Source organism: Abrus precatorius, unplaced genomic scaffold (assembly GCF_003935025.1).
Source record: "Abrus precatorius isolate BTA unplaced genomic scaffold, Abrus_2018 Scaffold3, whole genome shotgun sequence".
NCBI lineage: Eukaryota > Viridiplantae > Streptophyta > Magnoliopsida > Fabales > Fabaceae > Abrus > Abrus precatorius.
This window is the reverse complement of record NW_020874373.1, coordinates 3,044,150-3,064,606: the sequence shown is the minus strand read 5'-3', so window position 1 is coordinate 3,064,606 and position 20,457 is coordinate 3,044,150. Positions and strand designations below refer to the sequence as shown.

General features: G+C 29.9%; 2 protein-coding genes and 1 pseudogene across 3 annotated transcripts; 1 reads left to right on the top strand and 2 right to left on the bottom strand.

Annotated features, from left to right (window-relative positions):
- LOC113863195 (TLD domain-containing protein 1) lies at positions 1-4,441 on the top strand. Of its 2 annotated transcripts, none has more exons than XM_027496680.1 (8): positions 1-218; positions 303-405; positions 523-627; positions 712-797; positions 1,252-1,493; positions 2,865-3,054; positions 3,276-3,459; positions 3,989-4,441. In XM_027496680.1, the coding sequence occupies exons 1-8, from the start codon at positions 163-165 to the stop codon at positions 4,289-4,291; spliced, it is 1,269 nt and encodes a 422-aa protein (XP_027352481.1). In that variant the 5' UTR covers positions 1-162; the 3' UTR covers positions 4,292-4,441. The 2 variants fall into 2 exon arrangements, with proteins under 2 accessions (XP_027352481.1, XP_027352482.1); XM_027496681.1 differs by lacking the exon at positions 3,989-4,441 and adding an exon at positions 3,551-3,898 and having other exon boundaries at positions 24-218.
- A 685-nt stretch (positions 4,442-5,126) lies between these two features.
- LOC113860921 lies at positions 5,127-6,057 on the bottom strand (annotated as a pseudogene).
- An 8,244-nt stretch (positions 6,058-14,301) lies between these two features.
- Positions 14,302-15,398, bottom strand: LOC113863381 (secoisolariciresinol dehydrogenase-like). Its single transcript, XM_027496943.1, has 2 exons — positions 15,232-15,398; positions 14,302-15,138 (listed from the first exon to the last, which is right to left on the bottom strand). The coding sequence occupies exons 1-2, from the start codon at positions 15,249-15,251 to the stop codon at positions 14,310-14,312; spliced, it is 849 nt and encodes a 282-aa protein (XP_027352744.1). The 5' UTR covers positions 15,252-15,398; the 3' UTR covers positions 14,302-14,309.
- Positions 15,399-20,457: the final 5,059 nt, after the last annotated feature.

Genomic DNA, 20,457 nt, shown 5'->3' with positions numbered 1-20,457 from the left:
GTGGCAGAGAGATTCGTAAATAGCAACAATGGAAAATTACGTGCGCAGCAGTAGCACTTGAGGGGGGGATGGGAAGAGAAACTGCTTGAAAACGAAGTGTGCTACGGAACTTTGCAGAAACTACCACCTCAAATCACAGAAACACTCGACGCGAAGCAATCAATGGGCAATGCTCAGTCACCTCCCAATAACGACCATCGATATGTTTCAGCAACCAGGTTCCTCTTTTTCTTTCGCACACGCACTTTCTCACAGAAATTCAATTTCCTGTTTCCATTGATTAATCTCAAAAATCATTGCAGAGCTTTTACTCAAAAGGAACTTGAAGACTTGAGGTCCCTGTTCAATCATTTAGCTGCTCAATCTCAGAGCAACGCCAAATACATATCTCCCTCCGTTTTTCAGGTTCTTTTTCTTGGTGATCTTCAATCAAATGATTAATTGCATCAATAACCATAACCCATGTGTTATTATTATCTAAAACCTATTAAAAAAGTTGTGTTTTTTTTTTTTGGGCTGTAGTCATATTTTAGACTTCATGGCCCTCTCGGGGAGAGAATGTTTGATTTAGTTACTCAAGAGCGCAAGGATCAAAGGTTAACCTTTGAAGATCTCGTTGTTGCTAAAGTGAGTTCCTGGTTATCATCATCGTCTTTTTGTTGGTATTTGTTCCAAAATTAGGACTAATTGGTTTAAATTTTCATTTTGTAGGCTACTTATGAGAAAGGAACAAAAGATGAAATTGAAGAATTCATCTTTCGCTTATTAGATGTGTCTGGAGATAATTTTGTAGGGAGGTATGGAGATTCTCACATGCAACTTCCAGTTCTATACTTCTTTTAGAAGTTGTATATGCAGGTCTGACTCAGACCATACTAAGCCTCCATTCTGTACAAAATAATTAAGCAGTGAAGCTAGTTTACTAATCTGCTAATTGGGATTCATTTTTGTTCTTTATGGAGTGGAATTATTCTATGGATAATTTTTTGGGCAGAGGAGTTTCGTTGTTTAAATTTTGTTTTTTTAGTTTAATATGCTGAACTTTGTGATTCAGTTCTACAAGCAATACTTCTTTAATAGTGTTGTCAGCCTGGTTGAGATTTTGTTTATGTTTCTATCAAAGCACAAGGGATTATAAGATGTTAATAGGGATAATCCAGTTATAATGCTGTGTTAAAAAATTTTAAAATTATTTTCCTTTTCTTTCCCCCTTCTATATTCATGTCAATGCATGTTACGTTGGAGATGCAGGTCTGACTTGGAATCTGTTATGGTTGTCATTTTTAATGATATATTATGCATAAAAGGTTCTGAGGATCAATCAAGTTCACATCCGGCAATTGTCAACATATTTCTGAAAGCTGCAAATTTCTCCGGGCATAATGAAGGGGGCACTGAGGAGACTATGTCTTTTGAAGATTTCAGATGTTGGTGCACTCATATCCCATCCGTGAGGAAGCTTCTTGGAAGCTTGCTTTTGCCACCTGATTCAGGTATTGTTGTACTTAATTTCCAATAGTTTGTTATTGACTTCATTTCTTATGACATTATCTGAAATATGACAAGAAGATCAGGATCATGAAGTTATGAGCTGACGAACCATGGATTTGAAATTTCCAAATTAAGTTTCGTGTTTTTCAAACTTTGCCTTTGATTATCCTTTTTGCCCCCTCCCCCTCTCTCACACCCACACAGACCAAATTATGCGTAGTCATTCTGAAACTTGGATACAAGAGGAAGTTGTGTTAGGCAGTCAACTAGAGTAAAACCTTGTTTAACCTTTTATGACGTGGGTCAACGATTCAACTATGCTAAATTTCTAATTCTAGGTTGTTACTTGTAAGTATGAGTTGTATGACTCTAGTTTAGTGTAAAATAATCTTTAGCTATTGTATTAGTACATGGATCTAGTGTTATATAGTATTTGTATGGCTTTCTTGGCTGTATCATAAGAGTATGATTTGTTTTGGCACTTAAAATATTGGAACGCTTATATGTGAAGTAGTTGACAGCATGATCAAAAGTTGGATTAACTTTATATGCCATAAAAAAATCTAGGGGAATGAAAAAAAATGCCAAGGATTCAGACTCTTCAGGATTTATCTGGTGCACAGGTAAAGTTGGAATAAGAAATAGGGTCGGTATTATTATGGATGAAGAAATTGGTCAATGTTTGAAGGAGAAACCATTGAAAAAGCTCTAACTATGAATGGATTTACTGAAATTTTGGTGTTGATAGAACTCAATGGCATCTATTGATTCATGTAATCAACCCCATATAGTTGGATAACTGATAATGCTTGGTTGTTATTATTATAGTAGTTGTAAACTTGTAGTAAGCTCTGTACTCATCAATCAATAGTTTGTTGCTATTGTATAGGCTTCTTATGAGAAATAAAAAATAATTTTGCTGCAATTTATTGACCTACATAAAATGAATGCATTTTGGCTGAAATAATTATCTTTCAATAGCATATTATTGAATGATGTTAAATGTAAATAGCAATTGATGGTGATGATCTGTATCATACACGCTAGCTGCTTCACAAAATGAATAAACGTGCCTTGAGAACAATTCTTTGCACGATATTGATTTTATAAATACTCTGGCAATAACCAAAAACATATTTATGTAAATTTTAAATTTATGTTTTTTTTGGTACTTTTACAAAGAACAAAGGTATGTATCTGTTGAACTGTAACATAGACACATACAAATTTCACTAAACTAAATGTTCCACTTTTTGACTGAATTCATTATAGTACCTTTTTTCAGATGGAAAGTGCTACTGGAGTGGCTATGAGAAAAGTTCAGTGAAAATAATTGGCATGTTTTCTCATTCGTTTTGCTCTTTTGTTTCTAGGACGACCAGGTTCCCAAATTCCTAAACTATTGACCTCAAAGGCTATTGATTCTAACATTACACTTTTGAGAAAGGAATATGCTTGGCATATTGGAGGAGCGCTTTCTCAGCATGAACTGGAAGATTGGAAGCTTTTGTATCATAGTGCTATTAATGGTCTTAGTTTTAATACATTCTTGGGCACCATTTCGTAAGTATATTTTCTTGTCTTTGAAACATCCTACTCTTTTAAATTAATACTTAGCACATAGAGACAAACTTGGAGAAACATCCTGCTCTCCCTCCCTAGGTGTCCCAGCTATATACTATTTGCATAGTTTAATTCATTTTAGTTTCCAGGCTACTCCAATTAAAACTATGATAGCTTGGAAATTTGTAATGTATGAATAACTCTTCTAAGTTTAACTGCAGAAACCATGCAGGCCCAACTGTGTTAATTTTTAAGGATCAAGAGGGTTATATATATGGAGGGTATACTTCTCAACCATGGGAGAGGCATGCTGATTTTTATGGAGACATGAAATGTTACCTTTTTCAACTAAATCCAAAGGCATCTATATTCAGGCCAACTGGAGCAAACAATAATCTACAATGGGTAACTACTTGTTTCTTAAAATTCTAAATTTCTACCATTTAACATTTCCTTGTGTTCTGAACTGTAAAACTCCCCTTTCATTGTGTATCAGTGTCACAAAGTAGCTCAAGTAAAATTGAGGTTGCAATTAGAACAATAACAATACACAAAAACTAGAAATGATCAGGCTTCCCGTCAGTTTCAATTGCTTTTTTGGGTGTTGGAGTATTAGCAATTTAGCATGAACGAAATTTCTTTCATTTTTTTTCCGTCTAAAACTAAGCATGAATGAACTTGAAATATTGTTTGTTATAGAAGGAAGGGGATCTCTATGGTTAAGCATGTTTTACAAACGAGGGTGCATTACGTGATGTTGTAAGATGGTAGTTATCACTTATCATATGCAAAGGAAGTTTAAAAGGTTTATTTAGATCCCATGCATTCTCACAGATCAATACTACCTTTACATTGGATTTTATTCAGTTGAGTTTAGTCTCTTTATTACATATGTTTCATTTTCTTTTAACCATTGAATTTCCATGTCATGTAGTGTGCTGTCAGCTTCAGTTCAGAGGACATTCCTAATGGCATTGGTTTCGGGGGAAGAGTCAACCACTTTGGGTTATTTCTCTCGGCAAATTTCGATCAAGGACATACATTTTCATGTTCTACGTTTGGTAGCCCTTGCCTCTCGAAGACTAACCGTATATTGCCAGAAGTAATAGAATGCTGGGGAGTGACTCAAGGTGTGGCACAAGACAAGAATCATGCCGTCAAGGGCACTGTTCTCGAGAGGTTTAAGGAAGATCGCCACATGCTCAATATGGTAGGACTAGCAAATTCCAGCGAGTAAAAAGAGAGTATTGCATGTGTGTGATATAATCCACCCATTGCCGTTTGAATAATTGTTATTTGTTATTATGCCATCATAAGTACCACTAACTCGTTGTTAAATAACATATTGTGAAACCTTTTTTATATATATAATTCTTATAATATCTTGAGAATATTGAGCTCGTCTTGTTTTAAAGAGAAAAATAAAAGAAAAATTGTTAACAACACATCCTTTAATACATTTCTTATTATTGATTCCTTTTTTAAAATGTCAAAGTTTTTATCTTATAAATTAATCACTTTTTAAATGATACTTCAATTTTTTAGAAAATGGACAAGTCACATAATGAGTGTTTAAGAGTATGCTCTTGCATTTGTTTTTACTTCTCGTTCTTTATATATATTACATCAGTTTCGTACCTGTTGGACTTAGTGGTATAGTGGTAAACTAAAGAAATTTTACTTTAGGCCTAAACTCTCTGCAAAGCCCGAAGCCTAGTTACCCAATAACAGGATTAACAGAGGAATAAATAGAAGGAAATATGTTGTAATGTTAAATATTGAAAATGTGTTATTTAATTTGAATAATATCAGTTTTTAGCTAAATAAATAAGAAAAAGATAATTTAAACTAGGTTCCCAAAGAGGGAGATGCTTTATCGGTGATATTTCACTTTGAAAGCGGCCTAACAGTACTGTTACATGTGGGCAACATTACTGACGATATTCCACAAATTTTCACAAATACAGATATATAATTCAAATATTCATAATGACTATTACAGACCCATCGAAAGAAACATATGCTTGGATTTATTTGTTTTAAAACTCAAAAGATAACCCATAAACCAAAGCTTAATCAGCAGCAGAAAGCTTTCTGAAAGCATCTTCAACAGCAACATTGATGGCACTGTAACCTCTGTCTAAGACTAGATTCAACCCACTAACGTACTTGGAATCATCACTACCCAGAAACAAAACCGCTTCCGCCACATCCTCCTTCTTCAGAATCACCCCTTTCAAGTTCCCAGCACTCACATAAACTCCCTCTGCTTTCTCCTTCTCCATCCTAAAGCCATGTGTCAGCATAGGAGTCCCCACCGCGTAAGGCGAAACGCAATTCACTCTTATCCCATGCTTCCCCATCTCCACACACAAGTTCTTCATCAGACCCACCACTGCATGCTTCGACGCCGTGTACACGTGCGGCGAACCCGCACGAATCACCGAAGCAACGCTAGCGGTGAACACAATGCTCCCTCTCTTGTTCGGAACCATCCCCGTAGCCGCGTGTTTCGCGGCGTAAAAACAACCGTACACGTTCACCTCGAAAACCCTCTTCAGGTCAGCGGAATCCATGGTCATGATCGAAGGCTCCATGCAGCCACAGATACCGGCGTTACTGAACAGGATGTCCAATTTGCCGTAACGCGAGACGGCGAAGTTGACGGCGCTTTGGACGTCGTTTTCGTTGGTGACATCGCAGTGGACGTAGGAGATGTTGGATTTGACGTCGGAGTTAACGGCGTAGCAGAGAGAGTGGCCGAGGTTGTCTTGGACGTCGGCGACGATGACTTTTGCGCCGTGGCGAAGGAAAAGCCTTGCGGTGGCTTCGCCAATGCCACTGGCTCCTCATGTTATGAGTGCTACTTTGCCTTCTAACCTGCATGCTTGGAAATTGAAATGAAAATGCTCCCAAATTAAATGAGAAAAGCAAATTTGAATTTGAATTTGGTTACCTCTTTGCGATTGGAGTGTCGGAGTCTGAGGAGGAGCAGAGTTCCATCTTTCTTCTTAGTTCTTACAATGCATTATTGGTCTGTGGGGTTTGTATTCACCAACAAAATATCTTTTGTCTATGGTAGCCACCGAATAAATCACATCCATTCATTAAATAATTTTAACTGTTTAAAACTAAATATTATTTGTAAAATTGTAGTACAATAAATACTTAAATAAATATTATTGATAAGATTAGGAAGAAGTTCTCCCTTTGGAAAATGAAATCTCTTTCCATGGCCGGTAGAGTCCTTCTTGCTCAGTCTTGCATTATGAGCATGCCAACCTAGTTTATGCAGTCCTTAATCATCTCCAAATCTGTGTAAGAGGTTGATAATATTTTCAAAAAGTTTATTTGAGGATCTTTAGATAGTAGGAAGTGTCATCTAATTAGTTGGAAGCGAATTTGTAAGCCTAAAGAAGAAGGGGGCCTGGGTTTTAGAAATATTAACCTTGTCAATTAAGCTTACATTATGAAGCTGTGGTGGAGGCTTATAACCTCCACTAATGAATTATGGGCTCAAGTTTTGTGTAGAAAATACAAATTTGTCTTGGGCAAGCATCCTTATTCTAGGAATAGCCAAAATTTCTCTTTCTTATGGAAGAATAGGTTGTCGGTCTGGCCCCCTTTTGTAAAGGGTTAGGCTGGATTTTAGGGGATAGATTGACCATTAAATTCTGGAAAGACAGTTGAGTTCTTAAATATCATAACCTTTCTAATTTTGTCCTGCAACCTCTCCTAGTTAATGAGCTGAATATGCTTGTTGCTTTTTTCTCTAACCAAGGCAGTTGGGTTTGGCCTAGATTGAGGTCCCTGTTGCCTGCTTCTCTTTGTGAATCCATTAGTCAAATCCCTCCTCCTAAGTTGGATGGGGGCCAGGATCTTTTTTACTAGAAGTATGCTACAAATGGTCTTTTTTTCATTAAGTCTGCTTATAACTTGATTGTCCCTCCTGAGGAAGGTGAGGAAATCTGTCATAGCATTTTTAACCTTGTTTGGAAATAGGAAGGTCCTCCTAAAATCTCAGTTTTCTTTTGGAATATTGCTCATGGTAGGTTGTTAACAAATATTGAAAGGGTTAGTCGTGGTATGACCAATTCTCCTGACTGTTCTAGGTGTAGAAATGCTGATGAATCTGTCATTCATGTCCTTAAGGACTGTTAGTTTGCTAAACATGTCTGGGATAAATTAGTTTCCCTTGATAACTGACCCTCTTTTTTTAATAGAGGTTTAATTAGTTGGCTGGAATACAATCTGTCTTCTCACAGCTTTCAAAATTACCCTCACTGAAATATTCTTTTTGGTATGGTTGTTTGGAATTTATGGAGGAATAGGAATAACTTTATATTCCAAAGCTCCCCTTTGAATACTGATTCGTTGTCGCTTAAGATTCTGCAAGATGCTAATTTTTTTCTGATCTATGGCAAGAAGAATCTAAAGGTCGGATCTGCTCTCATGGAGCCTCAAAGCCTTGTTAAATGGCAATTGCCTCCTCACCTGCAGTTTAAGATGAATGTGGATGGGTCTGCTTCTCAAAGTATTGGGTTTGCTGGATGTGGTGGCCTTATTCGTGACAGCCATGATAGATTCCTTGCTGGATTTTATGGTGCCTTGGATCCCTGTCTTCCTCTTGCTGCTGAACTTTGGGAGATTTATTGGGGAATAAAACTTGTTGTCTTAAAGAATTTTCAAATAGTCTGGATTGAGAGTGGTTCAAAGGAGGCTATCTCCCTTGTTAATTTTTCTAATTGTAATCACTCTCAGTTTTATATAATTAGGGAGATTAGGATCTTGTTGAAAGGTATCTGCTTTATTAGGTTCAATCATGTTCTTAGAGAAGCCAATCAATATGCTAATTGGCTTGCTAAAGTTAGGACTGATTATGGAATGCCTTTTTATTGTTTTGATGAGGCTCCCCCTTCCTTATATCCTTTCTTAAATCTGGATGCTTTAGGTTCTTGGCATTGTAGATGTGTTTTGTAGGTTTTTGTTGTCTTTGGGCTTTTTAGCTCCGTTTACTAGCAAAAAAAAATAGAAATACTTAAATTTAAACTAAACGAAAATAATTTTAGAAATTGAATCTAAAATTTCGAGATATTTTAGATGAAAAAACATATTTAGGCAGTTATTACAATACACACAATAATGTTGAGTTAGATAATTGTTAATTTTCTTATCATTTAACAAAACTTAATACAATGCCGAAAGTCATTCAATTTTAGAAGACTCGTAAATTAAAATCAACACAAAAGAATTACAAAGATTAAAATTAAATTACAAATATTTTTAAAGACATAAAAATATTTCAATGTAGTCATAATAATATAAAAATATAATTTAATATAAGTATATGTCTCATAAAATAATACACTGTTACATGTTTTAAAAGTTATAATATTTATAATTTAATTATTAATAAATTTTTTAAACTCATAATCTTAAGCTCTCAGATAATTGAATAGGTTTTTTAAAATATTTTTTTAAAGACAACTATTTTTTAAAAACATGTTTATTTATTCATATAAACTTTAATTATATTTTTTCAAATTCACCTTTATCTTTACTTTTAAAGTAAGTTTAAGAATTTTTTATTTTTTTAATAATTAGTTCAATGATAAATTAAGTGGCTATAATTAAAATTTGAATAATAAAAATTTGAAAAAAAATATCTAAGACAATAAATCAAATGGAATAATATAATCATTGCTTAGAATGTTATTGTAGAATATTTGCTTAATTTTTATTTGTTTTATTTCAATTTTTCTTTAATAACATGCAAAACTATTTCACATATTTACTCTAAATCTAAATAATTAGACTTTTTTGCATTGTTATACTTTAAATTGCGATATTTATAACTAGAATTAATTAAATTTAAAAAATCATATTTTCATCCTAATTATCTTATAAATTAACAAATTGGTATAATTAAAGTAAAGGTAATAGCCAAAAACATATGGTTAAATGATAAAAGAAAACAAAATATTCACTCACTATAATTTTTGCTTAAATAAACTATAGACAATAATGAACTAATAAATTTTGTTGAAACTCGTTTAAGCCAATATAATTTTATTTAAGCAAAATATTATTTATTTTAAAAAATATTATAATATCTTGTGTAGCTTAAGCAAACTAATTTTAATGAGTCATTTTTTTCTTATAACTTTTGTTTAAGCTAATGTAAAATAACTTAAGTAAAAATTACAAAAATTATGTGATGCAGAAACAACCATTTTACAAAGAAGGCATAGAAAAGATTTAAAGTGACATTAAACAATTTATCAATACAAAAAACTCATTTCATTTGTGTATGAAAATTTTAATTTTAAAATTTATGTACTTCATCCATAAAATTTATAAAAAACTCTAAAAATCTAAAATTACATTCAACATTCTATTAATTTAAAAATTATTTTTATTATAAATTAAAATTAAATCAGTGCATATGAATGTATACTTTCTTAAATATAAAATACATACAAGTGATGCAACTTAAAAAAATAATCATATTTTAAAGATATAAAATGACATATTTTAAAGGTAAAAAATTATAAAAAATTAAATAATAAACATATAAAAAATTATATTATAAATTACAAGTAACAAATTTAAGCTATTTATATATTTTAAAATATATCTAACAATTTTAAAAACTCACTTCACTCATATTAAGCATTCTAACTTGATGCAATATCATAAATTTGATTCCCACCGCATCAATCATATTATGATAACCGCAGACCAAATATCAAACTCAACCTACACAATTTTGTCGATACTCTTTACATGAAGCTTTAATTGGAGGCAATCATATAGCGCAATCAATACTCATTCATTGTCTAATTACATACAGTACTAAAGATGATTACACGCTAACATTATTAACAACGCATTTTTTTAACATACATTTTTATCATAATTTTTAGAATTTAATTATTTTCTCTAAACCAGTTAAAATTATTTTGAGCAGCAAAAAAAATTATTATATTAAGAGTAAAAAAATTTGAAATTTACATAATTTTTTATAAATTTTCATTAATAATTAAAAATGTATTAATAAGAGTGTTAAAAAATATATTGTTAAGTTTTTTTTCAATTACATGTGTTAGGCATTTTTAAATACGGCAGTGTGGAATGTCTCGTGATACTAAACACTACTACACCTCCATGTCAATGTGATTTTATCCACTTATATATGATGTTGAGCTACCTCAATTCATGGCTCCTCGAGATGTTGTGCAACTATTATTTAGATTATCGTGAGACTTCATCCCACAATACCACTACTCATCCAAGATGGAACATCATAACAAATAAATATTCCTAAATGTTTTTACTTTTTATTGAAAAGTATTAACAGTAGTTCTGAAATTTTTTAAATTTATTATATAATAAATACTTTCCTTTTTAATATAATCTTACTTTTTCCCTTGAAAATAAAAAATGTTCTTGTATTATAAAAATTGTTTTCCAATTTTTTTACGACCACTTTGCACTTTTCTTTTCATGAATAAAGAGAAAATCAAATTATAAACCTCATTGTTATGCTTTTTTTTTATCTCCTGTTTTCTATTATAATTAAAAGGATGAAATTTCCTGTAATTGATGCTTTCTCTCTAACACTATTCTTTCTTCTCTCTCTTTTATCCTGTAACCAAATGATTTATATGTGCGTATTACTCTGTTTAATTTGTTTTTTTTTTAAATTATTACTTTTTTTTTTATCAAAGTTCTTAAAATATTTTTTTTATAATTTGAATAAGTACATAGCTCCAAAACACGTAAGTAATTTATTTTATTAAACAAGAAAAATCTAGTATAATGAGTATAAAAATACTCCAAGTCTAGTTTAGACTAGATAACCGACTTAAGGCCGTACTTTTACCGAATTAAAAGTACTAAGAAAATCAACATTTTTCATTTAAATTTTTTAAAAGAGTTTGTAAAAATAATTAATTTATTTTAATAAGTTTTTATATACAATTTATTAAAATGAATTTTATGATAAAATGTATTTCATAACTCACCTTATAATAAAGAATTATTGAATCAAGAGTTAGATAAACTAGCTGCTCTTTTTTGTTTCCCCTCAAACAAACCCTTTACATTATTCTATTTCGGTGCATTTATAGAGACCAAACAACAGAATAACCAAAAAAAGCATTAGCATATTTCTAAGTTTTTCCCTCACCATTAAAATGAGAAATCATCTCAAAGCCTAGCCATGCATTAATGTAAGACCAAATTAAAGTGAGAGTGACATTTGTATTCTTATTTTTTTGAGTCAAAATGACATTTACATTTGAGAGGGAACGACAACGCTGGGTCTGGAATATTAATATGTATCACATTGAATAATTGAATCTTTATTTTCTTATTATGGATATCAAACATGCGCTGTATTACCTAACAAAATAGCTTCTTAAAGGGCCCAACACAACCATGTGATGTCCGTAACTGGTTTGGGCCTACCTATTGCCATAGTTGATGATAATAATTCATTTAATTATGTCGCCGTCAAATTAGAGCAGATTAATTTGAAAATAACTTCAGAAATGAGAATTACGACGATTGGTGTTTACTATATTTAGGAACACTTTTAAAAACAATGTTCTAAAAACTAATGTCTCTTTAAATATCATTTTTTAAATAAAATATATTTAGTTGGTATTTAATTTTTTTAATTTTTTTGTTTTAAAAAATAAAATATCTTCCATTCATGGGAAGTTAAAATACGCACTTCTCAGTTCTCATTATGAAAATTTAAAATATTTTTTAAACAATAACGTTGGATTAAAAATGACTTATATTAAAAATGGAAATATCTTATTCTTAATATTATTATTGTGCAAACTTTAAAATAAACACCCCATTATTTGTAAAGCGACAAACGGCAATGCAAATCAATAACTTATAATTAAATTTCACGTTTTTTTCAGTTTTATAATATGTGAAGTAAATTAATTAATCAATGAAATACAAATGATATTTTTCATTTTTATTGTTTTATAATTTTATAAATAATGTTTTAAATATTTTTTTTACATATTAGATATATTTTTATCATTAAAAGAATAAAAATATATTTTCTAAACTTGATAGCTGCTTAATTTAATTAATAAATTTTTAACCTATATAATATTTTTCAAGATAAAAAATTATATATAGTAAGTTTTTAACTATAATATTTTAATGTATTAAATTATGTAACTTTTAATAAAATTATTATATATAATTTTTTTTGCAATGCATTTAACTAATTTATTAAAAAAACTTATTATTTAAATAATTAGTTGCTTACATTTCTCGTAATAGACAGAATAAATATTCTGTATTAAAAATATCTAACATATTATTTTAAATACATTTTTACTGTTAAATAAAATTTATTAAAAATTTAAAAGATATAAAAAATATTAATTTAAAAAAAAATAATCACATAATTTTTAATATATTTTAAAATAAAAAGTGTATTATAAAAAAAATACGTTGTTAGCATTACTCATTCTATATTAATGTTTAACAACGAGGTATACAAAATAAATAGAAGAATTATAAAAATAATTAGATAAATACCATCATTATTAATTTAATAATGTCTATCAATTCATTAACCTCATATAGACATCATTACTTCCTCCATTCAACTACCATTAACTCCACTAAGTAACATTTCACCACAGCACCGAGATTTTGTTTTATATAATCAGCTAAAAGTTTATAATTTGTAGCTTTTAATTCACAAGTTAATTCAAAGTTTGTAGATCTAAATTATAATTTATAACTAAATGATTGAAATAGTTTTTTTGTTAAAATTATTTGTATAACAAGATGAAGTGTGTTAAATTAATGATTAAAAAAAAGTGTTAAAGTTATTTTATGTTAATGTAAAGTATTTAAAAGGTTTAAGTAAAAATAAAAAAAATATTAAAAAGTAACTTTTAATAAGATGCTACTTAGAGTAGCATTTTATGAACTAAATTATCTTTTCTTTGTCAAACTTATCAAAAAAATTATAAACTCTTTAATAATTTATAAACTATACTTAAAATCACTCTCTTAGACCCGTCTATCATTTTATTCTGTTTCGTATTTTTAATATAACCAGAATAATGTTAGAACTCAGCAAAAGAAAAGAACAAGAAAAAAAAGAATAATGATAGAAAAATAAAGACGCACAATAATATTTTAGGTGCTCTGTAGAGGACGCTATACTTATCATATTCCGTTTGAGGAACATTAATCGCTTGTGTTAGATATTCTTGTTGATCGACAAGTTATTATAGAGGTTAAAATCTTGAAAATTATAAACGGTTAGAAATTAAGATCAATCTTAACAGTTGTAAGCCTTCTTAATCTTTTATTTTTTTATTTAAATAATTAAAAATTAATATCATATATAATATTATGTGTATTTATTTTTGTTTATATCTTTTACCTCTTATATATATAAAATATATTTTAAATATAAAACAGTAATTAAAAATATCCACTATAAAAATAATTTTCTCTGATACTTTTTGAATGATGAGATGCTTTCATCCAGATAGTTATACCACTACTAATGTTTTTTTAGACAATTTTGAATAAAGTATACATAGCTTAAATTTATCCTGATAATACATGGTCTTAATTATATTATTATTCTTTAATTTGAACTATCACACGTTTTTATTAACTAATTAAGTTCTTTCATTTTAAAATTTGAAAGTAAATTTGATCCATCTTTCAATTTCTTAATTAAAATTGAATTTTTTTTTTCAAATCATTTATCAATTTAAGTTATGATTCATTTGAGATATTTACTTAATTTTAAAAATAAATTTGTTTAATTGACTAAAAAATCTTAAAAGATCGTACAGTCTAAATTAAGAAAAATAAAAATACAACTAACTGATACATATACACACATACACATTAATAATTTATAGAAAAAATTGTGTTAAAAGTGTATTAGAAACTTGTGTAATATATGACAATATATGCTTTTACTCGGGTTACTATTTTTATTTTGCTAATGCAGAGCAATATACAGCACAACAATACACTTAATTTGACTTGTTACAGAAGCACAGGCACTAGCTAGTACTATATTGTTTCATATTTCAGAGGGGAAACTGTGATAAGTATTCCATCCTCATCAAGTAGCAATCCCACATAAAGATAACTTATAAGATAGGTTTATTTTACGTATATATAGAACTGGGCAGCAAGAGCAGTGAAAGGATACATAAAAAGCCATTAGGCCTGTATTACTAATACTGATCAATGTGGTTGGCGGTGTGGTTATTCATCTTGAGACCATTCAGTGCAGAAGTGAATGACAAATTGGTGGTGCTATAACCTCCGTCCAATACAAAGTTGACTCCATTAACGTACTTGGCCTCGTCGCTACTCAAATAAAGCGCTGCACTTGCTATGTCCTCAACCTCAAGAACTGCACCTTTTAACACTGCAACGGAAGATAACATTTCCTGTGTTTCCTTCTTGTTCATCTTCAATGCGTTGTTTAGCATTGGAGTGGGAATGCCACCAGGGCAAATGCAATTTACTCTAATCCCATACTGCCCCATTTCCACGCATAAATTCTTCATAAGCCCCAACACTGCGTGCTTTGACACCGTGTAAGCGTGTGTTGTTTCGCCACCAAGTATTGAAGCAACACTTGAAGTAAAAAGAATGACCCCTCTTTTTGCCGGGATCATGAACTTTGCAGCATGCTTGGCACCCAAGAAAGCTCCATAAACGTTAACTTCGAAAACCCTTTTGAATGTTTCGTTGTCGGAAGCAAGTATTGATCGATTTGAGTCTCCAGCTATGCCAGCGTTGTTGTACATGATGTCAAGTTTGCCGTATTTGGACACTGCAATATCAACCACGTTTTTGACATCTGAGTCACGTGTTACATCGCAGTGAACGTAGAGAATGGTGGTGTTTGTGCCAAGGCTTTTGCAAAGCAAGTTTCCTAAATCGTCTTGCACATCTGCAATGATTACTTTAGCACCGTGTTGAGCGAATAGTTTAGCGGTAGCAGCACCGATGCCACTAGCTCCACCTGTGATTATTGCTACTTTTCCTTCAAGCCTGCAAGATATTATGCATGAGAAATATTTCGTATGAATTAATTTTTTGGATTTATGCAGATAGACGAAAGAAGTGGCAAATATCCATGATTACCTTTTGGTAATTGAAGCCATGGAGGGGGATTTGGTCGTCTACGACTAGCAGTACTATAGCAACGAACGAAGTAACGGATAAAAGTTTGAATGGATGCTAATATTCCTGATGGATAGAAACTTTATAAGGCGATGATTATGTGACCAAATGTTAAATGTTGAATAGTTAGTTAAATGAAAGCCACCAACCAAAATGATGCAACAACTACTCCCAATGAATGCTTTCAAATCAACAACAGCAGAAACTAATGATATAATTAATCATCAGTTTTTAAAAGGATTCTGATTGAAGGACATGGGTTGAACATTCAGGGAACGGAAACCCTGAACGATATTAAGAGCTTATTTAATTGTATTTCCTTATATATACATATGAGGAACTACTCTTAATATTGTAACATATTTTGTTTAAATTAAGCTCACTTTGATTATTTTTTTAATATAAACTCAAAGGTATGTAATTTAACAAAAATATTATAGAAAATTAGTTTAGAAACATATTTGTCTCACTGTAGATATATATAGCATGCAATTTTATATGAATTTATATTTTTATATATTTTATTTATTACTTTATTTATTATTCAATACTAGTTATTAATAAAAGTATAGTAGTTTTAAATTGTAATATTTTTCTTAACGTAATTTTGTTACCTCACCTTTATTTATGCTATTTGTGAAATAATACTTACTAATAATTAATTTTGAGTTTTCATAAATTTTGCCGAGAGAATTAACCCTATTACACTGTAAAAAATTTCAGCTTGAATAGAATTATATATTATATGAATATACCTCTAGTTTAGGGGGAAAAAAAACGAAAACATTTAATAGAAAATAATTTATAATTGGGTTGGCGATTTGTAATAAATATGACAAGTATAGGATATTGAAATGCATATAATTTATTAAAAGTAAAGACAAAAAAAACTTACATGTTTAAAATAATTTATTTTAAAATATATTTTTTACAACTTTCTGAAAGAGTTTAAAAAATAATTATTCTTTTAAATATGCCTAACATGAATTGTCACCGTATATTTCACCCTCACATCGCCAAGAGACATGAAAAGATATGGCTTGGGTCCCACAAATTAATCCAATAATGAAAAAAGAGTTAAAAATTGATTTTCATAACATAAAAAAATATAATAATATATTACAAATATTATTTGATATCTCAATTTACTAATATAAATGACATGATAAAAAGAATAACCGATATATTAAAATTGAATTACAAAATCATTTATAAAAATTTAAAGAAGATAGGAGTTGAGTTTTTTTTTTTACTGTCAACCAATTAAAATATGTTGTGAATATAATTTTGATATTAATTATTAAATAAATTAATATGATGATATTGCAAACTTTTTATTATATTGTCAATGTGTTTAAATTAAATTTATAAAAAAAATTAATTTTAGCTCATTGTCATTGTAAATACTTTTACATTAACAATATTTTTTGTTCTATGAATAATTCTGGCTTACTATCGATGTAAAGAATTTTATACTTGTTAAATGTTCGGAGAGTGAGTAAGTTTTGCTTAATTGACTCCAGGAAGATATATTTGTGATTATTTTTTTTATCATTTAATTTGAATAATTTTATTTTATTGTTTACGCACTTAATTTTATTTTGATGCAAGCACTTCCATCTTGATAAAATTTTATGAATGTGTGATTATTCTTAATACACGTTACCTTTAGTAAGGATACAATTGCAAAATAAAAGATAAATTACATACAAAATTACCTCTTATTACAACATTGGATCTTCTATTCAATAATGAGCAGGGGTTGCTGTGTTAATAATTTAATACATTAGAATTTGAGTAGTGACGCATGTGAACTTACTTAATGTGGCCACATAATCATATCACGGGCTTAAAGTAGAAAGAAAAAGGAGTTTCATAAACATATATTAATATTGTCATATATTGATTGAATCAAAGAAAAGATGAGTACAAGTGATATGCAGTAGTCAACTTCAACTACTTATAATGGTGGACGCCTGGACGGTGGGTGGATGAGTTTTCTCATATCACATGTTATTGTTGTGTGTTCACCTCACTCCCTCTTTTTCTTTTTCTTCTTTTCTTCTAAATCATTTTTCAGCTTCGAGTATTATAATAAAGAAAAAAGAGTACGTTTTGTCAAGAAAAATGTGTGTCGGTGAGCAATTTCTCATATCACAAGATAAATTTAAGGGTCCTTAAATTTCAATCGTTTTCTGCTTAATATTTTTCCTTTTTTTTTATCCTAAACAAATTTCCTTAATTTATATTGCATTACTTTCCTTGATTTATTGATTAAGGAAAGTCTATATAGGGTGAAGGAAAGAATATTGAATATAAAATAATTTGACCAAAATTTAGGGGGTATACATCAATGTTATAAAAAAATATACAGTTTAGTTTTTTTTTCGAAATTTTAAAATTTAGTTTTTCAAACAATTTAAAAATTTGTATAAAAAATACATTTAATTTGATTGATCTAAAATAATCGATCCAGTGTTCACATATGGAGCCTTTTTTAGTTTGTAATAATTAAGTGATTTTGTCTTCATCGTAAGTTGTGGATGCATCGCCCCTCTCTTATTCCTGTTTCCTTTATTGGCGAATTCTGTAACCTAATCGGAAACATTTGATTTAAACTGAACGGCGTGGTTGTCAAAAGCTTAATATAGATAATTAAAATGCTCACTCCCAATGGGGAATAACTGGTTAGTAAATTTGACTTTAATTGTTGTGGCGTTTTCAGTGTTGAAAAATTGATCTATAAGAAAGTACATCTGCGAAAGAATACCGGCAATCTCAACCCATGTTTAATTTTCTAAGGTTAACTGTACTCAACATAAAGGCCTAACAGAGTTTGTCAAACATGACCGTATCGAATCATAAATATGGAGATTTCTATGGTACTTTCATATGCGGCTTCTAAAAACTCCTTTTATCATCTAATGGGACAATGCAATGGTTGTAGTGGCTTCTAGTTTTTGCAGCAGAGATGGCTTGTGGGGGTAAACTGTAAGTGGATGCGATTTGGGCTGATTGAAAGTTCAAGAGACGTACATGAAGTTGCTGAAATTTGGAGAGATGCAAATATTGTTGGAAGAGATTATTTATATGAGATTATATAAAATTAAAATGCCAAAATAATTAGAAATACTCAATTTGAAAACGTACTGGTTGAAAACAAAATAACCAGTATAGCTTGATATTTACTGGATTGAAAACGTCAATTTTATAATAAAAGTTGCAACGGATCACTTAAAGTAATTATTAAACTTACTTATATACTCAATTTGAATTATAAATTAATCCATTTTTATTAAAATAAAATAATAATTAATCAAAATTCAAAACAAATTATTAAATAATTCTAACAATAACATTTGTATCTAAAGACTATATTGCAAAAATTACCAAAAACTTACCAAGGTGCAAAGGTCCATTAAATACAAAATTTAAAAGTTGAATTTAGAAATAAATTCACCTATATACATCGTACGTAGCTGTGCGGGGTGCTAAAACCCCTCAATTTTTTAAGGGTTCTAATTCTAATTAAAGCAAAGCTATACCCTCATAATATTTGACAATGACTCCAAACATATGTGCAAATCCTTAAGAGTCCATCAATTTTCAATAAGAATGTGTTTAATAAGGTAACTGAAAGTAGACATATTAATTAAACAAAACTTGAAAGTCAATAAGTTAACAGACCAAATTAAATGTATTTTATAAAAATAGTTATTAAAGAAGTTGATAAGTATAAAAGAAGAGCATATAAATTCAAATGTTGCCCAAAATGAAATAAGCTATAAACTAATTTTGAAAATTATTCAAACACGTTCTAAATCACGCTCTAAAGACATGATTATAATTAAAGGAACCTAGAATGTATTTTTTTCATGTGTTGTGTAAAGTAACTTTATTTCATTTTTTTATTTTTTTATTTTTAAATAATATTATAGTAATGTGTATTAAGATAGACATAATATATCATAATTCAGATAAAAATATTTTTTTTTGGGAAAACCTGCATACAAGTCGATCAATCAATTCAAAATAGGAATTTCTACCAAAAGAAATTAATTCGGGAAAATCCAGTTGCATTGAAGATCAATGCTGCGGGTTAGAAAGTTCTGCAGGGCAGGGCAGAATCCTTTCTAGAAGTTCACTTGTTTCTAGAATGCAGTTGGTATTGTCTCTGGAGGGAGGGTTGTAGATGGTCTGCTATATCTATAGCTTTGATAAATAACTGTTTGGACAGTTTTTCTCAATTTAAAGGCCTTCCATCTTGCAAAAACAACAAGGATTTAGTGGCAGGAGCTCTGGTTGGCAATCATTTGGATAATTTGGTTGGATATTATTAATCAATTGTTGCTCTCCTCAAAGAGCACCGATGCAGACGAGCTTATGGAACTAGTAAAATGTTTTTATACAGCAGTCAACTTGGTCGGTGTAACTAATAGTATAATTCATCGAAATTCGGATTTAATTTTATGGGATCATAACACGAGGCAGGGGAGGATTGGATCACAAGAGTAAGAATCTTGATCATTGTATAAGTGCTGAGTTCACAACAATCAATGTTAAAAGTGTATGCAGTAGGATATTTTATTTTGTAGCAATCTCGTTATTCAGTAGCTGAGAACATTGTAATTCAATGCCAAGTTTATTATGGTAATCATTGTAGTTAGTCTATAGTAAAATATAGTAAAATTCACAAGTAGAGAAAAGGCAAACATTGTTTGTGTAATCTGTTATATGCTCTCAGACAGTCCTTAGGTGTTGATTTTCTACTGTTATGTGGCTTTCAAATATGAAATTATGTAATAATACAATAATATTGCTCAATTTGCTGACTCCAAAGTGCAGGTTGGATTTTGGCAGCAAAGGGATTTGACAATGTGGCTCTAAGTAAGTCTAATGTGTTACACTTTCACTTTGTATTACCTGACAAATATGTGAGATTCACAATGCATGATATATATACTTTTTATAAACGGGCAAGAGTACTATTGTACTGTTTATATATAAAGTTTCTTTTTTCTTTTGATAAAAAGTACTTTGATTTATTCTTGTAAAAGTATGATTTCTTAAAATAATACAAATATACAAGCTAGAGAAAAAGCCAAAGCTGGAGGCCATGATGATAAACATGGGCTAGCTCAATATGAGTCCTTATTGTAAATTTTAAAATACTAACAAACCATTAAT

Coding starts and splice junctions, on each gene's coding strand:
- LOC113863195 (XM_027496680.1), top strand. CDS start 163: ATGGGCAATGCTCAGTCACCTCCCAATAACGACCATCGATATGTTTCA. Junction 219..302: donor CGATATGTTTCAGCAACCAG/GTTCCTCTTTTT, acceptor AAATCATTGCAG/AGCTTTTACTCAAAAGGAAC. Junction 3,055..3,275: donor ACATTCTTGGGCACCATTTC/GTAAGTATATTT, acceptor GTTTAACTGCAG/AAACCATGCAGGCCCAACTG.
- LOC113863381 (XM_027496943.1), bottom strand. CDS start 15,251: ATGGCTTCAATTACCAAAAG. Junction 15,139..15,231: donor ATGGCTTCAATTACCAAAAG/GTAATCATGGAT, acceptor AATATCTTGCAG/GCTTGAAGGAAAAGTAGCAA.